General features: G+C 31.9%; 2 protein-coding genes and 2 pseudogenes across 7 annotated transcripts; 2 read left to right on the forward strand and 2 right to left on the reverse strand.

Annotated features, from left to right (window-relative positions):
• Window positions 1–323: 323 nt before the first annotated feature.
• On the reverse strand, window positions 324–3859 carry LOC111302264 (1-acyl-sn-glycerol-3-phosphate acyltransferase-like). 5 transcript variants are annotated; one of them, XM_022898196.2, is made up of 6 exons: window positions 3703–3859; window positions 2482–2867; window positions 1508–1657; window positions 1183–1281; window positions 1016–1108; window positions 324–770 (listed from the first exon to the last, which is right to left on the reverse strand). In XM_022898196.2, the coding sequence occupies exons 2-6, from the start codon at window positions 2800–2802 to the stop codon at window positions 504–506; spliced, it is 930 nt and encodes a 309-aa protein (XP_022753931.2). In that variant the 5' UTR covers window positions 2803–2867; window positions 3703–3859; the 3' UTR covers window positions 324–503. The 5 variants fall into 5 exon arrangements, with proteins under 5 accessions (XP_022753931.2, XP_089600529.1, XP_089600528.1 ...); XM_089744403.1 differs by lacking the exon at window positions 3703–3859 and having other exon boundaries at window positions 2482–2529; window positions 2620–3691; XM_089744402.1 differs by lacking the exon at window positions 3703–3859 and adding an exon at window positions 3506–3689.
• On the forward strand, window positions 3583–15796 carry LOC149514534 (protein METABOLIC NETWORK MODULATOR 1-like; annotated as a pseudogene).
• Window positions 15797–16947: 1151 nt separating this feature from the next.
• On the reverse strand, window positions 16948–23388 carry LOC111301602 (uncharacterized; annotated as a pseudogene). The gene is made up of 13 exons (XR_016328059.1): window positions 23134–23388; window positions 22290–22426; window positions 22036–22190; window positions 21787–21937; window positions 21367–21410; window positions 20594–20669; window positions 20441–20504; window positions 19690–19976; window positions 19128–19384; window positions 18549–18650; window positions 18344–18391; window positions 17537–17661; window positions 16948–17384 (listed from the first exon to the last, which is right to left on the reverse strand). The product of XR_016328059.1 is annotated as an uncharacterized LOC111301602 (transcript).
• On the forward strand, window positions 23297–24265 carry LOC111301902 (GDSL esterase/lipase At1g28580-like). The gene is made up of 4 exons (XM_089744192.1): window positions 23297–23309; window positions 23369–23423; window positions 23809–23967; window positions 24088–24265. Exons 1-4 carry the CDS (start codon window positions 23297–23299, stop codon window positions 24263–24265), a joined length of 405 nt encoding a protein of 134 aa, XP_089600318.1.
• The last annotated feature ends 366 nt before the right edge of the window (window positions 24266–24631 follow it).

The following is a 24631-nucleotide window of genomic DNA, read 5'->3' on the forward strand; positions in this document are numbered from 1 at the left end:
CTAGAATTTTAAATTGTATTTTGTATTTTTTTATATTATTTTTGTATTGTTTTATCATGTCGTATTTAAAATTAGTAGATGATCTGCATTATCAGAAGTTCAAAGAAGTGAGGGTTAAGAAAATTGGGCTTATACTCTACTTTCATGCATATATTTTTAGTTGCTTCCACTGAAAACCTGCCCTAAACCACTCCCATGTCCATATCTGAAAGCTCCAAATCCTACCTTAAAAAAAACCTCAAACCCAAGTGGAAAATAACTCTCAATCTAAGTTAATGATGCAATAAACAATTCATACACCAAAAACAAAATGCTACACTAGGTGAATAAGAAATTATAATGTCAATCATGTAAGACCATTGGCAATGAAGCCTATTGCACATTGAACTCGATCAAGCAATTGCTAGAGAGAATTAGCAAAGTTACACATGATTATTATGAATATATATATATATATATATATGCATGTATATATGTATTTTTTTTGAAACAGGCATCATAAATTATGATGAGGAACTGTTCTTTGTGTCTTCGGATGCAATAGGCTTTTGAGGCTCAGGGAGGTTTTCAACATATATGTCATGTACCAGTTTTACGTAGTCATCAATCTTGTCATCCGTCCAACTATCAGTTTTTATCGGAGGGAGATATGTTACAGAAATAGGAGCTGGTCGAACATGTAAGCTACCTTTCCTCCATGCTAGATGAGTACCTGTCAAGACCATTGGAACTATTGGAAGGCGAGACTGCAAGGCTAGATGAACAAAACCCTGCAATGTAGACCAGGAAAGGAAGTAATGGAGATTGCTTTGGTAAGACATAGAGTGAATAAGCAATGTGAAACAACGATGGAGAAAATGATCTCATAGCAATCATATAGAAGTCATGCTCTGCCTCCAACTGCCATGCCAAGCTTGCCTAGATACCTCAAAATTAAGGCAGCTGTCATTTTTGTTTAATGCTTCTTCATCTTAGACTTGAGGAAGATTATAAGCAAATATGGTTTGAATATTACCTTTTTAAAGGGGAGAAGTCGTCCATTTTTGGACCTTGTGCCCTCAGGAAAAACAATCAAAGATAGGTTGTGGTTTATAACAGCCTGAACTGCCTGAGGACGAGAAGAACATAACTTAGTAACATCAACAAAATGCATAATAGATGAAATGGGGAAGGGGAAGATACCTCTTTCATGGACTGAATGGCTGTACTAGGTTTAGAACGATCAATGCGGAGATGATTCGCTAAAATATATAGCTGTCCAAATAGAGGATACCATATGATCTGCATAAAACAAACATTCCATTTGTGAAAATTAATCTCATAAGCCAAATTCATCTTGTTCACTTAATCTATGGAAAATAAAGTTGGAATAAAAATATGAACAAGGGGGCCTTCTACAATCTTCAACTTTTGCCTCCTATAAACATATGTACATATCAAAATTCTGACATAGTTTAAACCAGTAATGTGCCATAAAAAGAAGGAAAGGGAGAGAGAGAGAATGCACCTCTTTCTTTGCAATGCCAACACTCCCTGTTGGGGTCAACCACATAATGAGGAAAATGTCAATGGGAGAAGCATGATTACTGATATAAATTGCTCTCTCATTGGAGAACTCTTTTCCTTCAATCTTTATAGGATTTCCTAGGATCCACATCTGCAATCAGTTTTGCCAAATGCTAATTATCAGATTGGACTTGTCTTGTGATTAAAATTATTTGTCATTCAAGTATTCCATTACTTCAAGTAGATTTCAATTCATCATGGGGCAAGTAGAACAAAAAGTTTCTTTCAATAGGGCCCTATCTGTCTGATCTTTCCATTTGGTTTTTGCAAACACAACCCCATGTGTCCCTCCCACTTGCTCTAGGCCCCAGCCCTACCCCCAGCCGGGGAAAGAAAAAAAAGAATTGAAAAGAAAGGAATAAAGGACCCACACAAACATATTTTGAATTGGATGAAACTGCCATAAATTCTATCCCAAGATCAATCACAGATTGTGGCCACCTATCAAGATTGGCTCGAGTAAATGCTCAGACTTGTGCACATAAGGGCATTTAAACAGTCGTTTATTACTTTTTTGAAGAGCTTATCTCATTAATTCCAATGACAAGTGGCAAACCCTCAGTTCAAGTTAAAGGCCTAAAAACAGAAATTTGGTGACAATCAATAACCTGTATTCTGTACTCAGAAAATCATCGTCTCACAGAGCAAGACCATCTTCATCAAATAAAAGAAATGACTTGAATGATGCAGTGTTTGATTTTTTTTTTTTTTTACCATTTCATCCCCAAGAAAACAAAAATCACCATCAACATCATCCAGTTCAGCCACATGGCTGGCTTAATTCAGCTGTCTCAGCAACTCTAATAACCATTTCCTCCTTATGATATCACCAGAAACCGAAGAACCAATGCCATGGCAATCAAATTGTAGAATAATGAATAAAAGCAAATATTGACAATGAATCAAACAGCTTACCAGCAATCTACCAGTCACATGGCCATAAATATTTCCTTGCTTAATTCGCTGGGAAGGCCAAGGAAGGAGCAAGACCATGATTAATGCCCAAATGAATGTTGTGACCATCATTGTCAGGAAACATGTAACAATCCTTACACAAGATATCAATGTAGAAATCCATCCATCATCATCAACAAAATCATCAGGATTTGGCTTTTGTCTTGCTACTTCTTTGCTAGAAATTTTTGGAGTTTCTCTCACATTTGGGCCAGATTTTGTATCAAGGAAGCTCTCTAATCTTCTGTGCCTCAAAAAAGAACCACTTCCAGTATTCTCCATCAAGGCTCAAGCAATGGTCAAAGTCAAGGCAAGTTTTTTTTTATCAAACTGAAGTAGAGATTACCCTGAACAAGGCAAAATAAATAGACCATTTTCAATAAGAAATCATTTTATCTAAGTAAGAAACATCTTCAGTTGCCGAGAAACAGCATGTAAATTAACAAATTAAGCCCTGTTTCAAGGAAAAGATTTCCAATCATTCTAAATGAGATTCTAGCACTAAAAACTAAATAAAGAACAATTGCAAAGACTTCAAATCTTAAATTCCTTCTCTTTCCAGCAATTTTCTGAGTCACTAAACAGAGAAAAACATCAAGTTAAAATCCTAGTAAAAATCAACGTTAAAAGCTCTCACCGGTCATTAAGAGAAAAGATGAAAATCCAAAAGCAATCATCAAAAGCCAATAACTCTTGAAAACAGAAGAAAAACAAGACTTAAAAATTAAACCACAACCTCAAGTTTTTCTTCTTTTGACGTCAGTGTCGAAGAAAACAGACAAACAAATAAAAGCATCCATAATAAGCCAAGTCCACATATATTTGGATTAGTTGGATAGAGTTTATATATATTATATAAACCATTCGCTTCCTCTTCTTGGATTTTTCTTGGCAACCAAACAAAAGAAGTAAAGAAAAAAAACAAACCCAGTAACAGTTTTCAGTTTGTTTGTGTTTTTAACAAGTATCCAACAAAGACTTTTACCTTAAAGCTTTGACATTTGAAAGAAAGTTCAAGAAAATGTTACAGCCTTTTTGTTTTTATGGTTTTTATAAGAAGCTATGGAAAAACATGGTGAGGATGAAGTTTTTAAGGAAGCAAAGAAACTAAGCAAGTCAAAGACAAAGACAAAGACCAAGACAAAACAAACTGAAAGTGAAAGTGGAAGTGAAGGCGCTAACAGGATTGTGTTTGTGGTGCATAGTTGGTTGGAATCAAAAGGTTCTCTTTAGACAACTGAAACATTGTTGATCCCTGTTGTTGGGGTTAGATTTTGCAATTTCGCCATTGCTGGTCTGTTTTTTTTCATTTATTTTTCGTACCAAAAATGGTTAGAAGGGTGAAATTTTAATGTTAGGATAAAGACAAGTTTAATAAGGGTTTAAAGTGGGTCCAATTTATGTTTGAATTTATGAATTTTGTTAAATTTATGACCTAAATTTGAAAAAAAAAAAAGTAGGCCTAATATCATATCATATATCGCATGCTAAGGTGGAATGTTCTCCAACATTCCTTTTTTATGTTATTTTAATTTATCGCATAGAAACCTAATTATGAAAAGTAATTTTTTCTTTTGTACTCTCTCTCTCTATATATGTGTATATATATTCTTGAGACAATCCTATGATATTATTTATTTTATTGTATAAATTTATAAATTTATAATTAGATATAATAAAAAAAGTCACAACTAATTTTTTATCAAAATATGATTGATTACTTAAGTAAATTTATCCTTTTAAAAAATTTTTAAACTTGAGTAAGAGTCTTTAAAGAATAGATTTTGATTTTGAATATAATAAAGTTTGAGAGTTCGTTATATGTAAGGAATATGATAGCACATTTACAATGCCTATCTTAAAATATGGTACCATTTAATTTAAAATTATCTTAAAAGTTTATAGTTCTAATGGTCTTAAATTTATTATTAGAAATAACTTTTAAAATTTTCTATCAATTTGATAAAGTTTTTAAAAATATTTATTCATCTCAAAACTATTTAAGAATCTCATTTGCTTTTTTTGAAGAGTCTCCATTATCGAAAAAACTTAATCATTTATTTTTTTGGTTAAATTTTTGTTTAATTAAAAATATATTTAATTATTCAACTATTTGGACCAAAATTATAAATATTTTTTCATTTAGAAATATCTTAAATAATCATTCATTTGCTGTTACTAAAAATTTTATTCTTGAAATTTATTTTTTTATATTCTAAGTTTTATTTTTAAATTTTTCACCATTTGAGTTTAATTTAGAAAAAAAAACCTTCACTTGAATACTCATAAAAATTCAACAATTTATGATTTTTCTTGAGATTTCATCATTGGACGATTGTTATATATTTTCAAACAAAATTTTATGGTTTTTGTTTTTTTATTGGAAAAGAATATAGTTATTTTTATTGAAATTTAGTCTAAATTATTTTATAATTTGAGTTAAATTTAAAGAAATTTCTCATCTAAAGATTTTTAAAAAATTTATCATTTGAAATTTTTAAAAATCTCATCATTAGAATAATTGTTAACTTATCCTAAAATTTTATAAAGTTTATTTATATTTTTTTTGTAATTTAAAAATAAATATTAATTATTATTATTAAATCTTTACTTTTCGTCAATTAAATAATCAAAACATGCACTAAACAAAACAATGAATAAAATAAATAAATAAATAAAATAAACAAACAAAAGTTTAAATAAATGAATACACACATAAATGAGTAAAAAGTACCTTTCAATATTATAAATAAAGCATTGCTACTTTAGTAATGTGAGCAACTCTCCCATTCATCGCAAATGTAAATGGTTTTGTGCAAGTCTCCTAAGCAAAGCTAATAGTACCTATTTGCAATAAGTCTTGATTACTTTCATCCAAATTGGATATTTTTTTCATGTGCTTCTCTTTCAAAATTATGGCTTTTTTTTTTTTTTTTTTTTAAAAAAGACAAGTCTTCATTGAAGAATACCCACAAATTTTGAGAAAGTTTTCTTCAAGCCCGACTTATGCTGTGTTATTAGAGCTTGGAGTTGTGGTTGATAGGTGACAACAATTCCCAAGTAATGGTGCTGGTAATGGCAAGGCACTTATGCTGATCGCTTTTCCTTTTTTTTTTTTTTTATTTCAATGGCTATCTTTTAGTGCTTTGTTTTTTTGTTTTCAAAACTTTGGTATTTGGTATTATAGAGGCTTGAAGAATGGACCGTTTGATGATGCTATGGAAGCTTAGAGACTTGTATTGTATTGATGATAATGGTAGCAATAGATCTGTGTTGATGGTGATCGTTTTCGTGTAGCGTTAGAGGTTGCAGCAATAAAGGTAGTGTTTTGGCAAAAATGCTAGTGGGATGAGGGTGTTCTCTAGTGATTTCCCTTTGTTTTGCTTGCGATCATTTTATAGGGAAAGTCCAAATCCAAGAAAGTTCCACTAGGATTGGATTCTTAAAAAAAAAAACTCCAATTTATCATCGAATTAAAAACTTTGATTATTTATCCCCTAAAAAAACTTAAAAGTTTAAGTTCAATCAACTTCAACTAGCCAACCAAATCATCGCCCTTTGATTTTATCATTTTATTTGTTTTTTCCTTTTTTGTAAAAAAAATTATTTATAATGTATATAAAAAACAATTGGACTTAAATTGAGTTTGAGATTAACAAATTCAGATCTCAGACTAAATGAGGTGTTTAAAGTTGTCTTTTTTGTGTATTTTCTATGCAATAGGAATTATACAAAGACATAAATAACCTCTTACGTTCAGCCATAACTTGATAATTATAAAATCTCAAAACTTCAAAGATTCACAATTTGAAGTGTTTAAAAACTTTGCAATTCGACAATTAGTAATACAAGTTAAAATTCAAAGATTCATAATTTGAGTTCAAAGAATTATAATTTTGAAATTCAAAAGTTCACAATTCAAATATTCATAAGGTCAAAGATTTGCAAGACTTTAAGATTCACAAGAATTTGATTCTTAAGGATTTCAGGTTCGCAAGACACAAAGATTCATAAGGATTTCAAGTTTGTAAGACACATATTCACAAGTTTTCAGATTCGTAAGAATTTAAGGTTTGTAAGGATTTAAAGTTCGCAAGTTTTCAGATTCGTAAGATTTTAGATTCACAAAAGTTTAATGTTCGTAAGGATTTGATTATCAAAATTTTAGTTTCACAAAAATTCGATTCTAAAAAATTTCAGTTTCACAAGAATTCAGATTCACAAGATTCTCAGTTTTGTATTAAAATTATTAGGCTCACGTCCAACATTTAAAGATTTACATTCTAAAATTCTAAAGATTCACATAAAAAAGTTAAAGATTTTTATTTAAAAAACTTTAGAGATTCACTTCAAGATTTCAAAGATTTTGATTTAAAAATTTTAGTGTTTCATATATGATATTCATTATTTAAAAACTTTAGAATTTCATCCAAAATTTTAAAGCTTATCATTCAAGTTCAAAGATTTACATTTAATAAAATTTAGAGTTTCACATTTAAATTCAAAGGTTCTCATTCAAAAAATTTAGGGGTTCATATCCAAAATTTCAAAGCTTCTCATTTAAAAACTTTTGATGATTCACATCTAATACTTTAAACATTTGGATTAAAAAAACTTTAAAAATTCACACAAATTCTCAAGATTCCTATTTAAAACTCCAAGACAAATATTCTCATTTAAAACTCAAAGATTCTTATATAAAACTAAAAGATTTTCATTTAAAATTCAAAGATTCTCATCATTTTTAACATAAAAAATGCTTCTTTAAAAGACTTCAAAACTTTAGAATTTTAAATGTTTTCTTCATAAAACAAATTTTCATCAAAATCAAAGTTTTGTATATAAAAAATGTTATGGCAATGATGAAAATTCTTTCTTAATGATGCAAATGTAACAATCTAGATTCTCACAATAATGTAGATGCTATACTCTAAACCATGATTCAAATGTTTATTGCATGATGCAAGTGCATGGCCAAACTAAATTTTTAAATATTCACTAAATTATATACATGTATTATTCAAACTACAATGCAAACATAATGCAAATGTCACTAACATTAATGTTATGAAATTCTAATTAATTGTGGTTATATGATTCTCAAGACTCCACCATCTCTTTTTTTAGTTTTTCAGCACTAATAATTTCATAACAACTTCCATCCACTAATCCGTGTTTTTTCCATCACCTGATCATAACTCAGGCTATATCGACTAATCCATCACCATATTCATCATATTCTCATCTTAGATTTCTTCCATCTTTTCATTTTCCTTTTGCCTTCTAAATTCTTTTCAAAAGAATGTACGAATCTTTTATAAAATTATCATTCATTCATTATCATTTCAATTTTTAACAAATCTAATGCAATCATATATTTTCTCGATTTGTTTGGGATGCAAAAATAAGATAGTAAAAGGTGAATTAGGAGAAAGGTAATCAATATAAGAATGAGTCTAATATAAAAATAAATGGTAGAAGGAATAAATTCAAAATATGTCATTGGGATAAGTATATGAATGGTATAACAATATCTAGACAATGATTATTCAAACAATTTTTAACATTAATCTAGAGTTCTTTTTCAAAAACTCATTCTATTTACTTTCGAAATCATTTTAAGCTTATATAACTTTACCCCAGCTTTCAAAAATTTTAGATGTCTTTGATCGTCCATATATTTAACTGTCAATCCAACTTTCAACTCAAATATTTTTCTACCAAAATTATTTTTTCAGGTTTTCAATTTTAGTCTTCCTTTTTTTTGTTTTTCTTTTTTTTTTTCCATTTTTCCATTTTTCCATTTCTTCATTATTGATATCTCTCTAGCTCAATTTCATTGCTCTATCATAAACCCTTAGACTAATATATGATCATTCAACTTGAGCATTTATATTTAATTAAAATAGACTTTTAAGGGTTATAATATAGGCTATGGTAAGGGATTATAAAAAATTAGATAAGATAGGCTTAAAACATATGTTTAAAGGGTTTAAACCAAAGGATCATTTCCTATCATGTGATGCAACTTAGCACTTTTTCCCATTTCATATCATTTCACTACTTTTTTTTCATTTATCTTATTCCTCACAAAATGATTCTTATTACTTTACCCTAAATCATTTGTGGCATTTATTTCTATTTTCTTTTATTCTTTATCTTTGAGACCTTTTGAGATCTTTTTTCTTTTTCCTTTTTTAAGTAGGTTTTCCCTAAAATTTAACCCTCAGTATAGAGGGTGATCCTTGTTTGGGATTCTTTAGAAAAAAAATCATAACAGGTATAACGAGATAGCAATAAATGATTTTATGAATGGTAAAAGAAAGACAACCATTTTTCACATCAAATGTGAATGCTTTTTTTGAAAACCATTTATTGAATAAAAACAAACTCATGGATCATTATAAAAAACTGCATATCTTTAAGATATATCTATTTCATATTTGCTAGTAGCTAGCTTTTTTTATTCAAATACTCTCTACAGATTAAACTTTATTAATGTGAATAAGATTCCAAAATTAAATCCTAAAATTATTGTTATCATTATCTAAACATTCGTCATTTGAAATTTGAGATTGAGAATAAAAAAAATGAAAAAAAATATGAAATAATGGTTTGAATGAAAAAGAAAATATAATGAAATACATCAACTTACCTTTTATTAAAATGATAAAAAATGAAATCTTATTACATAAAAAAATCTTAACATTATTCTAAAAGAAATTCCAAAATGACAAGAACTTTCAACCAATCTTAACATCTTTGTCTTTCTTAAATTATACCTCTGTATGATCAAGCCTTTTTGGATCAAATTTTGCATATTGTATTTGAAAGTAGGAAAATTTCAATAGAATGACCTACAATCGACTGTGGTATTAGCATCATATCATTTGGGATAGAGTAGCTTCAATGGTTGTAGAATAACTAGAGATATCAAGTTATTCTTGACCAGTTTGAAAAATATCTTAGTGTAAATCATGGGAATAGGATCAATATGAACATTTTCTTGGTTATTTCACGATCTTTTCAAACCACTTACTTGGTTGTTAGGCTTAGAAATTGATGTAGTGATATAATTAGACCCATATACAAGTATTTAAAAGTTTGATTAATAGGTTATAGGTGATCTGGTTATGGAATAGGTTGGTAAGGGGCCTGCATAATATCATTAACTACGAAGTGGCAAACAAGATGAACAGATAGTGGTTATAGAGCATAGCTTTTGAATTATTGCCTATCAAAATTCATAGCTCAGGATTTTTTTCTTTCTAGGTAACCTTCATTTCTTGATACTTCTTCTTCTTTAAACTTGTCACATTTGATAGCATTTTTAATAATTTCTTATGAGATCACCATATCAACGAAGTTCTTAGTGGTATTTCTTATTATCCTTTCATAGTAAGGTATCTTTAAGGTACTAACGAATAATATTATGGTCTTTTTTTTCAATTAAAAGTGGTTACACCTGAGTAGTCATATCTTTTCACCTTTGGGCGTATCTTTTGAAAGATTTTATGGTTTTCTTTTTCATGTTTTACAAAAAGAGGTGGTCTGAAAGTAAGTCTATGATGTGTTAGTATTGGGTGATGAATGCTTTTGTCAATTCTTTTCATTAGTTAATGTGGGTTTTATCCAATTGGATGTACCATCTAATAGTAAAATCAGTAAGGTTATCTTAGAACACTTGCATTAACAGTTTCTCATTACTTGTATAAGCAACCATTTTTCAACAGTACATGGTAACATGAGTTATTGGACATTTTATACCATTGTACTTATCAAACTATAAGATTTTGAATTATAGAGGGATCATTACATCTAGAACTAAGTAAAGGTCGACTGCATCCATTAAGCCATAAAAATCCATCACATCAACCACTCGTAATCTCTCATCCAACAAGTTTATCTTCTGTTCAGCTTTTGAGCCCTTTATAATCTCAACCATCTTTAGCTTCAGCTTCTCTTTCTCTTTTGGATCATCTAAGTTAAGGACTTATATTGATTCTTTTACCTTTTTCATAAAGACAAGATTGACATAACTTTAAAAATGCCTTTAAGTTAATACGAAAAGCATTCCAAGGTAGGTATGTCCTGTCGAGTATGAGAAGTGTTACAAAAAAATGCCTGGGTAAACTGAGCCTAATATGAGCCATAACCAGAAGGATAAAAAGGATCAACAACATCCTGTGATGGATGGTCTTGCTAGTTAGTATCTTCTTCTACACTTTTTTCCTTATTCAATTTATTCAAGTCTTTAAAAATTTTACTCAACTCCCTTTCAAGCTTCTCTTAGGCTTTCTCTATATTTTCAAGACTATTTGCATTATTCTGTTCTATTTGTCTTACTCTGACTCTAGTGTTATACTGATGGTAAATAAGTTGAACTAGATTTTTAGATGGTGGAGCTATCTTTAAACCTTGTATATCATGATTAGTATGCTAATGTTATTAATCTAACCTTTTTTAAAAATCTTATATGCATGAATGAATGCAAAAACAATGTATGAATGTATGTACTAATGTGCTACATTATGTTGCATGGATGAATACATATATTAATGCTGCTGGAATAAGAATACATCATATAACATACAACAACTTAATCATTAAAGATCAAATAACATTTGTCATGAAGGTGATATGAATGAAGCTTAAAAGGTCTACTCATTTGTCCTAATTATGGTTACATTCTAGTGATAGGTAGATATGGCTTTAACCTAAGGTTGATTTTTTATGTTTTACTACATGTGGTTTGGGTTAAATCTAAAGGTTTCTAAATTGTTCTCATATCATTATCCATCATAAACTAGTAAGATATTCCAATCTTCACCCATTATAGGCTACAAACGAAAATGATTCAATTTGTGTGAAAGTATTTCGTTAGCCATTATGGAGATTATCATTTTACAAGAGCATAGGTCTTTTACTCCCTTTAAAAGAGGACAGAGCCCAGATATAGAGCTCATGTGATGTACATGCATGTGATGTACATGCATGTGATGTGTGTGTGTGAAAGAATATATATATATCTTTATTCGTAATTTTCATAAGCTAAGTCAAAGAATAAAAGAATGAAAATAAATGCAAACAAAAACTATCAATAATTTAAGACCAAGCAAACCAAAACAATTAGGATAATTCAAAATTAATTAATGGCCTGACTCTTAGTATCCCTATGGAGTTGCCAAAATATTTTAATGTATAGATCCGTAAATCTATAACTAGACACAACAAGAGAAGTTACCATTAATCTTTTATCAATGTGTGATTGGTTACCTAAGTGAATATATTATTTTAAAGAGCTCCTAAGCTTGACTAAGAGTCCTTAAAGGACCTTTTGAATAGAACTAGGTTTGAGAGTTTGGTTACATGTAGGGAATGTTATAGCACCCTTACAATGCTCATCCTAAAACATGAAATCATTTAATTTTAAATTATCCTAAAAGTTTATGTATCTAATGGTCTTAAATTTAATATTGAAAATAACTTTTAAAATTTTTCATCAATTTGTCAAAATTCTTGAAAATAATTCCTCATCTTGAGAGTATTTAAGAATCTTATTTGTTTTTCTTGAAGAAGCTCCATCGTAGGAAAAACTTAATCATTTTTTTGTTAAATTTTTGTTTTATTAAAAATATATCTAATCCTTCAACAATTTAGGCCAAAATTAAAAATATTTTCCCATTTAAAAATATCTTAGATAATTATCCATTTAAAAAAAAACCTAAAAATCTCATAAAAATTCAACAATTTGTGATTTTTCTTGAGATTTCATCCTTGGACGATTGTTATATATTTTCAAACAAAATTTTATGGTTTTTACCTTTTTTATTTGAAAAAAAAATAATTACTTTTAATGAAATTTCGTCTAAATTATTCTACCATTTGGGTTAAATTTAAAAAAAAAATTTCACTTAAAATTTTTTTAAAAATTTACTATTTGAAATTTTTAAGAATCTCATAATTGAAATAATTGTTAACTTATCCCAAAATTTTATAAAGTTTATTTATATTTTTTTGTAATTTGAAAATAAATATTAATTATTATTAATATTAAATATTTTCTTTTTGTCAATTAAATAATCAAAACATGCATTAAACATAAAAAAAGAATAAAATAAGTAAATAAATAAAATAAACAAACAAAGAATTAAATAAATGAATATGCACAATGAGTAAAAAGTATCTTTCAATATTATAAATAAAGCATTGCTACTTTAGTAATGTCAGCAAGTGTCTCATCCATCGTAAATGCAAATGGTTTTGTGCAAGCCTCCCAAGCAAAGCCAATAGTATTTACTTGCAAAAAGCCTTCATGACTTTCGTCCAAATTGGATATTTCCTCCACGTGCTTTTCTTCCAAAATTATGGTTTTTTTAAAAGAAAGACAAGTCTTTATTAAGGAATACCCGCGAATTTTAAAAGAGTTTTCTTCAAGCCTGACTTATGCTGCATTACCGGAGCTTGGAGTTGTGGTTGATAAGTGACAATATTTTCCAAGTAATGGTGCTGGTAATGGCAGGGTACTTATGCTGATTGCTTCTCCCACTTTTTTTATTTCAATGGCTATCTTTTGGTGCTCTTTCTTTTGTTTTTGAAACGTTGTTGTTTGATATTATGGAAGCTTGAAGGATAGACTGTTTGGCGGTGCTATGGAAGCGTAAAGACTCGTGAGGTATTGATGATAGTGGTGGCGGTAGATCTGTGTTAATGGTGATCACTCTCATGTAGCAGTGGAGGTTGCAGCAATCAAGGTGGTGTTCCGGCAGAGATGGTGTTCTCTGATGATTTCTCTTTGTTATGCTTAGGATCGTTTTATAGGGAAGAATCCAAATCCAAGCAGTGTTCCATTAAGATTGGATTCTTAAAAAAAAAAAAAAAAAACCCAATTTATCATCGGATTAAAACTTTGATTATTTATCCCCAAAAAACACTTAAAAGTTTAAGTTCATCCGATCTCAATTGGCCAACCAAATCAACCAAATCATTGCCCTTTGATTTTATCCTTTTTTTTATTTTTTTCCTTTTTTCTAAAAATTATTTATAATGTATATAAAAAGCAATTGGATTTTAATCAAGTTTGAGATTAACAAATTCAAATTCTAGACTAAATAGGATGTCTATATTATTGATGAAATCTAAAAAATTCTATCTATATGAATAATTTTTCTTTTAATCGTTTACTTTGTGGTAAAATTTTTATGTTAATACATTTAGACTTTTTTATTTCAATTTTTACATATCATTTTGTGCGAATGTGCATATGTCACGGACCTAATGAAGAGTCCTGAATCTCACATCGAACATAATAGGAAGGTCACTGGGATATAAAAGGGTTCACATCACCTCCGCCTTGTGAGGCGCATTTTATAGGATAAAACCGTAAGGTCAGGGGGCCAGAGCGGACAATACTTTACAAAGGTGTAAACTGTGACGGTCAGGCTGATTCGAGAAGTCGGAAGGGTGAATGCCCGGGTCCCGAAGTCGCACGGGTTCGGAGCTTAAGTCTCGACCCGTGACACATGCATGTGCATAAATTTTAACTTTAACATTATGTCATATATTGTGTATCTAAAATCAAATTAACTACAAGATTTTGGTGAAAGAGTGAAATTTAACTTAATAATGTTATCAAAGCAATTTTTTGTTTTAAATAATTTCTTTCCTTTTTATTGGAACTTTTGCTTTTTTATTTTTTGATAGGATTCGAGTTGTTTTGGACAAAGAACTTATATGGCTTATAGGTTCCTCTAATTAGACTTATTATGATGACAAATGCAAAGGGATTAAATAATAAACTTGTGAAAAGAAGAAAAAAAAAACACTGGGATCATTTATAAATTGCATGCATGAGGTGAGTTTTTCTGTTTGCGGTAAAAAGAAAATAATGGATGAAGCTTTCATATTAGTTTGTTGAAATCAGTGTTCATAAATTCCAGAAAAGAAACATGTTAATGGGGTCTATCTTTAGTTTTCAATGAATTGAAGCCTGGGAGAAGATCTATATTGTGTTGTTTTTATCAAAATCATATGCCCTGTCTAGTAGCGGAAAGTCTGAATTGTTAGAACAGTTTAGAACTTCTTGAGTTTAATGTTGGCTGTTAATGGTGTTATTGAGGCAGCATTTGATGTAGGATATTTGCTCACTGTTAGAGTTGCCAACTCTGTCACTCTTTAAGGGGGTGTGGTTTTCGAGCCTGGGCATTATGTTCCTGTTTCAGCGGAGATTGATGTGGCTCCAAGTGTTCAAATGATCAGAAGAATTGAGATCCCCTCCCGAAGAGAGGGGAATGAGCTGCATGTCGATTCTCATAGAATTGGAACTGCTCATCCATTCAATGAACCAACTTTAGCCAACCAGGTGTCACGAGCCCCGGCTTCAAATCTTGGAGGCTCTAAAAGCAAACATGTGCAGTCGGTGGCGACACAATCTACTTCTCCACTGATGTCTAGATGCAAAGTGGTGCCTGTTGTGCTTCATCCTGCTAGTTCACCGAACGGGGAATCGGTTGCCAACCAACCATCATTGGTTGCAAGCCAACTTGCTCATTTGGTGGCCTGGCAAACAGGTGTCTGAAGCTGCCAATACATCAAATATGCGAAAACCCATTACTCACCAACCAGATGCCAACAGTTGGAAACCAAACATTTCCTACTCAACCTCAAAGTAGTAACCAAACCGTGCCAAATGGCGTGGAGTGAAACTGCTACATGCACTAAACCCCCAGCAGATGTGTTGCAGGAGACAGAAGCCAAGTCAATGACTGGCATGCCTTTCGAGAAACTATTAACTGACGTCTTGAAAAGAATTCAAGTCCCCCATAACCTGAAAGAAGATCAGCCTCTCTCTACTGAACCACTACAAGCTGTACAACCTGCTGATTCTCTTCTGTGCTCAAACCTGTGGAAAACTTTAGAACTGGCAAGATGACTGAGCTGTTGCAGGTATAATAAATTTGAACTACAATTTTTTTCCATATTGACTACTCTATTATGCACCTGAGTTTTGACAAAGGCTGTTCGAGAAAACACGAGGGAAACCCAAGCATCTCGAAGCGAAGAGCCAGCCATTGGTTCTTGAGAAACCAAGCTTGGAAATAAAGAAATGCACGATTCTAACAAGCATTCGCTGGTTTCGAGTGTCTAATCAACAGGCATTGATACTAGCAGCTTCTGGGTAGCTCAGATGTTGTAGATTATGTAAAATGTTTTTGACCCTAAACTAGGTGAGGGAGCTAAACTATCCCTGGGGGTTATGACCCTAAAGTATAAAAGGCTGCATGGGATCTTCTTTGCTTTAACCTTTAGGATCAGAACTGTTTCCATTACTTGGAACCAAAGCTTTTTTTTTTTTTAGTTTATTGATTCATAGAAAAGCTAGCATCATGTTACTTATGCTGTCATAACTTAGTAAACAGGGAAGGACTTGGTCGTTGTTATAATCATCCAAAAATCAGGGTATGTGACTTTGTTCTACTGTCAAAGCATATTATGTTTAGAAACCAAGGCTTCATTGGAATAGTTGGTGGAAAGGAGAGATCCAATCCCGAATGACACGATGATACGATGGGAATCTGGGTACCGACTATCCAAATGAAGCATAAATGTCTTTGAATGGAATATCGAATCGCTATTTATCAATGTGGTAGAAAAAATGTAGAATGTTTGCAAATGTTTTATGATGTGAAAATAATGGTGTTTTCCCTAGTCCTACTTGTTTTAAGTCTTAGGCTAACTCTTTTGTCACGTGGTAATAATTATTTTTCCATTACTTTTGATTTATTGGGGGTGTACATGCCATCGTTTATACATACAATATCTAAAGATATTTTTTTTCTTATCCAATGTTGGATTAAAGTATCCTAATTAATGTATAATGCTAATATTTATATATGCAACAGCTTTTTTTTTTTTTTTATTAGATGTGACATTAAAGTAACTTATTTAATTTTTTAAAATATTTATCTTTTACCTCTCGATTTAGTGGTTAAAATTTTTTTATCAAAATTCTGATTTTGAGTTAAGATTTTTTCTCATTTTTCTCTTGTGAAGATCATATCCTCTCTTGAAAAAAAAAAATGCTTGATGTGACATTCTTTCCTACTTAATCTCGTAACATTGTCATCATGGTTATCACTCTACCTAGTCTTTTTTAGAGCATTTGGGTACGATCAAACTTTACCATCATGTTTTATTTTGGTATCCTGTCAAGTGATCAAACTCGACTGCTCCTCACAGCAGCCACCCCGTCTATCCCACTGGGACGTTTAGCATAAGAGTCAGATGAGTCAACATTGACTTTGATATCATTTATTATATGACTAGTTTATTAAAGCATGCAACACCAATACTTAAAATGCCCAGCAGAGAAAATTGGTTGTCATGTTGCATGAAAATTTAAAAGAAAAAAATTCATAGAGTCGACAGTGAAAAACGAAAAATTGATTTTCCATTTCATCAATTTTCTCTGGTTTTTCTCATTTCTGTCGTTTTTAGTACATTTATGACTTGTGATATTTTGTTCGATAGCCCTTTCGCAAGTACCTTCTATATCAGGTCTTTACATCATCAATCAACCAGCAAGGAGACAGCAAAAAGAGTAACCCTCGCATGAGGATGAAACAATGAAACCTGTCTCAAGGCTGGTTGCTCTCAAAAAATGAAAATTTATACTAACAAAATAAAAAATTTTCATGGAAGCTTTGTGCTAAAATGGCCATTAGATGCCAGGACTCAAACGGGATGATTAGCAGGGAACGGAGGCTGCAAAAATGGAATGTGGCTTGGCACCACTAATGGTTGCTGTCCACCGGCAATGAAAGGTTGAGGTACAGAAAGCTGCAATGCTTGGCCTGGTGGATTTCCTACAATCACAAAGGGTTGCATTGAGAACAAAATGACATTGCAATATATCTCAAAAGTACAAAAATTCGGTTATGGCATCAATTACATTCTCCTTTTAAGGCTATTTTGTTCTATTCAACAAGGACAAGGGACAAATTACACATGCAAATACCTTGGTGTTTCGGAAATTGAACATGATGCGGAGTCAATGGAGGACATGCAGGTACCAGAGTGATAGCTGTTGCACCCTGAAGCAAATCCTTCATAAAAAATAGCTGTTGCACCCTGAAGCAAATCCTTCATAAAAAATTAAACACAATTCATTAATTAAGTAATAAAACAACACTTCTCTCCTTTGACTACACGAATACGAGAGTGTCTATTTGCAGTATGCCATTTTTCTTTATCTGTTTTTAAATTAACTAACAGGGCAAGTCACTGTATGACTCTAAATTCCCTCACTTTATCCACACTGGGGACATTTTTGCCTGGGAGGGAAAAATTATGCATCATATTTAATGCCGTCACTAATGGACAGGATGAAAGTAAATGAGATTGGTTCTCCTGTAACAGAGAAAAAAGAAGAGGAAAATGACAAGGAAAAAGTAAGATGGCTAGACAAATCATCGGCTATGGTTGTCCAGATGAAATATTGTTGTAAACTCATAGAGCAAAAAATTTGGAAGGACAGATCAAAAGATTTGTCCTGCTATAATACATATGAACTAATAAGTTGGTTAATGTAAGTATTGCTCTAATTGGGACGCATCCAAGATTCATCCGATTGTCCTACCACATCCTAAATGTGGATTCTCCTGCCACAACCTAAATGTGGGCAAAGATAGATCTCAGCCAAGTACTGGTCTTATGAGTCTCTAGCAAATAGTCTATATTTTCTTTTAAACACTAGAAACTCTCATGTTAGGGTGCTTTAATGATAACAAGGCCAATCCATTAGTTTGAGGGTATCGCATCTTACATGAGAAACAGGCAGATAAATGAGCTGTCCCATCTGTCCAAACATAACCTAGAGAAAGAAAGGGGTGGACAGAAAGAGATTAGTAACTCATAAATGGCGCCTTCATCAGCAAAAAAGTTTAAAAGTATCATAATTCCTGCCCCCATCAAGGCAGGCAAAAAAGAAACTAAATTGACATCGGGTGAAGGTTCCTTTTTTTGGTTACAGCTTGAGAATTTGGATTCAAATATGCTGATGCAGCCTGAACAGCATGATATTGACCAGCATATCTAAGTTGATGTGTTTGACTCCCCGTATGGCCAACAATCTGTAGCCAAAATACATAAATGATGTTAGTAATATAATCAAAATTACAGATACTTCACAAATAAATATAGGAATAACTCTCTAAGTCCTTGGACAGTTGACATAATAGCCATATGAACACTCAAAGAGGCTACAGCAAATGACACCAAAATCATTTGTCATGGTTGGAGTTTGAGCAGTAATTCATTGGAAAGGATACAAATCAATATTGATGAAATAGCTTATGGTTTAAAAAGAGTACTGATGTATATATAGCCTGACAGATTTCAAATGCAGCCAAGAAAATTTTCAAGTCCTTTGAGGAAGATATTTGAATGAGACAATGAGAAATATAAAAAGAGAAAGAAAATGATGGAAAAATGGAGAGGGGGTACCTGCGGTACATGTGATCCCATAGGCAGTCTAGTATTGGATATCATGGAAAATAAAAAATCTAACATTAAGATTATCGAACTACAAAAGCCAATAGAACACGTACAGGTTGAGAAAATTGAGAACCACTGACACCAGTTGCAGCTGTTATGTTACCATAAGAGACAATCTTAGAAGTAGCAGACGAACGAGGTGCAAAAGTGTCAAACCCAACCTCTGGCTGAGAACCAGCAACAGCTACCATAGGAGGGTTGCCTGATATGTGAGACACATTTGCTACTGTTGGCACTATAGAAGGAGCTGCTGAGATGGCAGTTGCCAAAGATGGAGAGAAAATTTTGCTCCAGGATTGAGCTTAAATCCCTGATAAAAAAAATTACATTAAAATAGGAAACCATCAACAACACAGTAGATTGTGTTATGATAGCCAGTTAAAACTTGTAATAATAGCGGTGCCTCGGATAACTAAGTGATCAAAATATAAGCAGTTAACAACTTGATGAAAAACATAGAAGCATGGGGCCAACGTCTTGAGGATGTAATATTAAGGCATCAGCAATCTCATTGCTAATGTCTCATTATATAGACATTCAAACTATTTTAAATAAAGGGACCCGGCCATTCTGTCTACTTGTTATTACAAGTCAAATCTAATATGGTGGTTTTACCTTGGACTTTTTATTTGATTCTGAACTTTGTGGAGGGACTATGGCAGTTGGCGTAGCAAATGAAGCCTGGCATGATTCTGAGGAAACATCCTTAATTGGACTGGAAGAAATTGAAACTCCAGAACAAACAACATCTTGGTAAATGTCTGTTGCAGTGGGCCTTTCACAGCAGTGATTTTCAAGTTTATCATCCATTGGAGTATCATGAGGTGCTCTGCTAAGCAATAGCTTAATTGTCATCTCAGCATTTCCTTCAACAGGTTTTACTTCAGTAAGGCAGGTATCCACTGCAAAAATTTAACAGTAAAACAGATTGGAGAATAAACACAGGTTCGGACTTACAATAATGGTGAAAACTCATGATACTACATAACAAAAACCACAGCATAATCTACCAAGAAAATCTAGATAGCATTCAAACAATTTGGCAGAGAGACCATCTTAAGTGTATTTCATCATATAAAAAGGTCGAGTTAAGAATATTAATGAGCAAAAGATGGCAAGCCTCATTTTCATAGTTCTTCATATGCAGTTAAAAAGATCAGAAGTGTAAACTTCCTTAGCCAGTTCTCTGACTTCAAGCTAACATAACGAGGCTGAAACCTCAGTGTGCACCAAGGACGCCAATATACAACTCTTTACCATAAAACTACTGTTGACAACTCAAAAGACTATTAATATAATGAAACTTTCACAGTTAGACAAGGCATGCCATTTTTGCCATTTAGAGGAGATTCAAATAGTTTCAAACCTGGCTTAAGAGTATCAAGAGCAGAAGACTCACTGCTTGAAACTGAATGTTGAACTTCCTTGGCCTGCAGAAAATAATTTGCTTAATGAGTGGAATATTAGCTTTAATTCAAGGTTTTATGTAAAGAAAACAGGTAAGCTTTTCATGACTTACATCCTCTTCAACATGAAACTCAAATTTTTGGTCATATTCATCCTGCAAAAGCTGCGATGAATCATCCCCAACCAGTCTGTCAGAAAATTAAATGATAGGAATCTGATAATAAGAAAGATAAAATGTTGCTGTACATATGAAAACATAAAAGGGCTATCCATTGGAATAATGTTTTGCACATATGGAAGGAATCTGACATGAATATGATGACTGCCAAGTTATCTATACCTAACACAAGAATGAGTTAGGGTGTTCAAAACAGAACTTTCATTTCTTTTCTTTAAGCAATGAAATGAGCAATTATATTCATAAAACTAAAGCAGAGGCCTGAATAGAAAAGGCAAAGAGAAAAACAAATAGAAGCAATATTTTTTACACTCAAGTTCATAAAGCATTTTTTACATTCTGGATGACCAAGTTGCTTTAAAACTTTTCCTTAACCTCCTGTAACAGATGTGAATGTAATTTCGTAGTACTAGCATAAAAACATTATAAAGAGACAAGAAAAACAAATGGGATAAGTTAAATAAACACACTTTTCTCCTTTTCGGGAATCTTATGAGTAGGAGACAAGTGAAACAAGTTAAAACTTCTAGAGACCAACTGCAGCTCTTGGACTAGGTATAATCTAGTCTTTTTGTGTGCATGTTAATGCCTAAACATGGATCTCTCAACCAGAAAAAGGCATTTTCTTTTTGCCGATACGATGATCTGAAATATAGTGTGGCAGTTGACCAACAAGAATAAAACTTAAAGAAAAATCAATATTTTACCTTCCAGCAACAGTGGCACTAAAAGCATCATTTGATTCTTTGCCCTGAATTGTGAAAAAAAAAAAAATGGGAACTTCTGAAAGAGAATAATGAAAAGATGCATCAACACTCTCAGCCAATATTTTCCTACAGAAGGTATGCTATTATCAAACTGATTCCTTTACTTTATAGTTTTCTTGAAAAAAGCACCAGCCTGTCAGATGATATAATTGGATTTTCCACAGGAAGCAGAAAAACATTTCAGAAATGGTTGAAGCATCTTTATCAAACTGATGCCCAACAAGAAGGCCATCCTCAACTCTTTTTTATATATAATTAAAAGATAAAAAATATTTGTCAATAACTATTTGAAATCTGCTTCACATTCTCCTAAAAAAGAAAGGCTTTACTAAAAGATAGTTTTGAACTGGAAAAGTTTACCTGTTCAATGTTTGTCCCGTCTCTTGTCTGATACTCAACTTCCTTCGCATTTCCCATAGGATTCTGTGGCAACTTTCCACCTTCCTGCTCCTTTCCAGATTTTGTGGGTATAAAACCATCAGCAAAACCATTCTCATTTTGGACTGAATTGCTGCTTTGATAGAAAAAATAAAATGACTATACACTAGCCATAAAAATAATAATAAAACCAAAATTTCTGTATCCTTGACACAAATCTCTATCAACTACCTTTTCCTATTACTTTTTATTTTATCCAAGGTAGAATTATTGAATTTCTTGGCCCCACTCAGTGGATTGGCAGAGGAAGGGAGAATTTCAAAAGCAGTTTCTCCATTACCACAAGCTATATTTCCGGCAAAACCATTGAAAGGAAGCGGAACTCCCTACACACAACATCAATACAAGTCAAACATATCATTCAATGTTCATCAAACAAATAAAATTCCCAAGAGCCAAGACAATGGCAATAGGAGTGATTACACCTTAGCAACAACTTGAACAATATCACCAGTGAGGATTACAAACGTCTCCACTACACTGCCATTTGCAACAATGGTGGCACATCTCCCCCTTTTAGTCAATTTTGCTTTCTTCAAAACAATACCTAATGAAACAGAAACTATATAAATAATCATCCTCAAAATTCAACATAGCAAATAAAGATAGAAAACATCAACTAACAGAAAAAAGCAGTGTTAACAACAAGCTTACCTCCGCAAAAGAAAAGATTCAAGGACATCATTTTGTACTGTTTTGGTTTCCAAAGGGTAAAATGTCACCTTAATTGAGCTATATTTCATATTAGACAGTGTTCACTTTGTCTAATCCTTGCTTTGTGCTACTTTCTTTTTAACTTCCACAAAAGACTAAAAATCAAAATAGCAAATGACTTGAATGTAAAACACAACCAAACATAATTTTCCCCTATAAAAGCAAAAAGCAAGTAAGAAAAAATACAACAAAAATAGAGTCTTAGATAAAAATGTCTCCTTTAATCTGATCCCGACAACAATAATTCCCCTTATTCAAGCAGTTAACTCCATGTCTATGTTAAAATTGTAACCTTTGCATAAAAAACAATAAGAATAATTAGTTATTTATTTCTTAGTAACCAAATAGATAGACAAGTAGAAAACAGCATGAAAAAAAAAAAGGAGAAACCAATTTGATCTCATCCAAGTTACAAGCAAAATCACCATAATTAAATAAAAAAACCAAAACCCAGATACAGTTTCAATCAACAATCAAAACCCAGAATTTTTTCCAACAAAAGAACTACTGCCAAAAGAAACCCAGAAAAGCTCAAAACAGGGAAGCAAAACGCACCATATTCCTTCTCAACAGAAGCAGTATAGAAGATTCCAGAGTAAACGGAGCCATCTTTCAAATGCACATCCACTGGCAAGCCAATGATGCACATGGTAGCAAACAGCAAAGCTTCGTTCATCGGACCCTTCTCTTCTTCTGCTCTGTTTTTACCCTTTTTGCTATGCTTTCAGTTGGTTCAATGGGGACTTTTTTTCTTATATAAAGCTGGTAACTTTAATAGCTGAATATACAGAGAGAGAGAGATTTGAAGTATCAGTGGGGTCGATTGAATACAGAGAATTGGAAAGGTTAAATATGTTTGTCTCAAATAAATATCATCTCCAATTTGACTTTAAACAAAGAAAATATTGTTCTTTTATATGCATTATTAATTTCATTAAATTATATATATATTTTAATTTGATCATAATATCAAATTTTGTTTAAATTTAATTTTTTTAATATTAATTTGACGAATTTAAAATTTTATACTTAAGATGTTTTTAACAAAATTGAATTTATATTGATAAAGACAAATAGTTCAATCAAATTATAAAAAAATAAATCAATTTCATAAATGTGCCTATTATACATGAAAAAAGATATTTTTCACTACTTAAAAATTAACAAAAGTTGTTGGCCCCAGGAAGCCTAACAATTGGATGCTCCCCATCTTTGCCGACATATTTTCAGGGTTCAGACGGAAAAATCTGATCACTTAACTGGTTGTTTAACATGGGCGAACCAGTTTTCGGAAAACCACAATGAATTGCTTCGAATAGAACTTGACAAAATCCGAAAGCTTCATCCCAATGTCAACATATTTTTTGCTGACTCTTACAACACTGCATTGTGTATTTACCATTCTCCAAATCAATTTGGTACTTTTCACTTTCTTTATAAGAAGAAAATTTAGGTTTAATGTCATCAAAATACGGCCTGTTTACATGAACCCTTTTGGGATGATTCCAGTATTAACTCCAAGGCATGCTGTGGAATGGGAGGTCTATACAATTACAATTCATCGATAACTTGTGGTTATCCGCCTCTAAGAAGCTGCTGCAATGACCCTTCGTTTGTAAACTGGGATGGCGTCCATTCTACAGAAGCAAGCTACAGATTTCTCTGCAGGGCTAATTGGAAGGATTGAACACCATTCCTGGCTTATATAGCTTGTGTCCCTCGTTAACTGTAAACAAAAAACCTAGCAGTAGCTGAGATTTTATATCCAGTGGGATTGATATATTTATTTGGCACTTTTTTTCTGTTACTTTCTTATATTGTCGAATGAAAGAATTTTCATTAGAATTTACATCCTTTGTAACCAGAAGGTCATGAGTTCGTATCTTAAAAAATAGTCTCTTTGTAAAAATGCAGAGAAAAAGTTGCATATTATAAACCCGTGCCAACCATCGCAAAGCGGTTAACCTGTGCCAAACCTCGCAAAGCGGAAAGCCTGTGCACCGGGTTTCCTTTTTTTTTTTTTTTTGGTTTATTATGCTAAACTTGTGTAACT

Source organism: Durio zibethinus, chromosome 15, assembly GCF_047325235.1.
Source record: "Durio zibethinus cultivar Kanyao isolate XHJ-2024 chromosome 15, ASM4732523v1, whole genome shotgun sequence".
Lineage (NCBI taxonomy): Eukaryota > Viridiplantae > Streptophyta > Magnoliopsida > Malvales > Malvaceae > Durio > Durio zibethinus.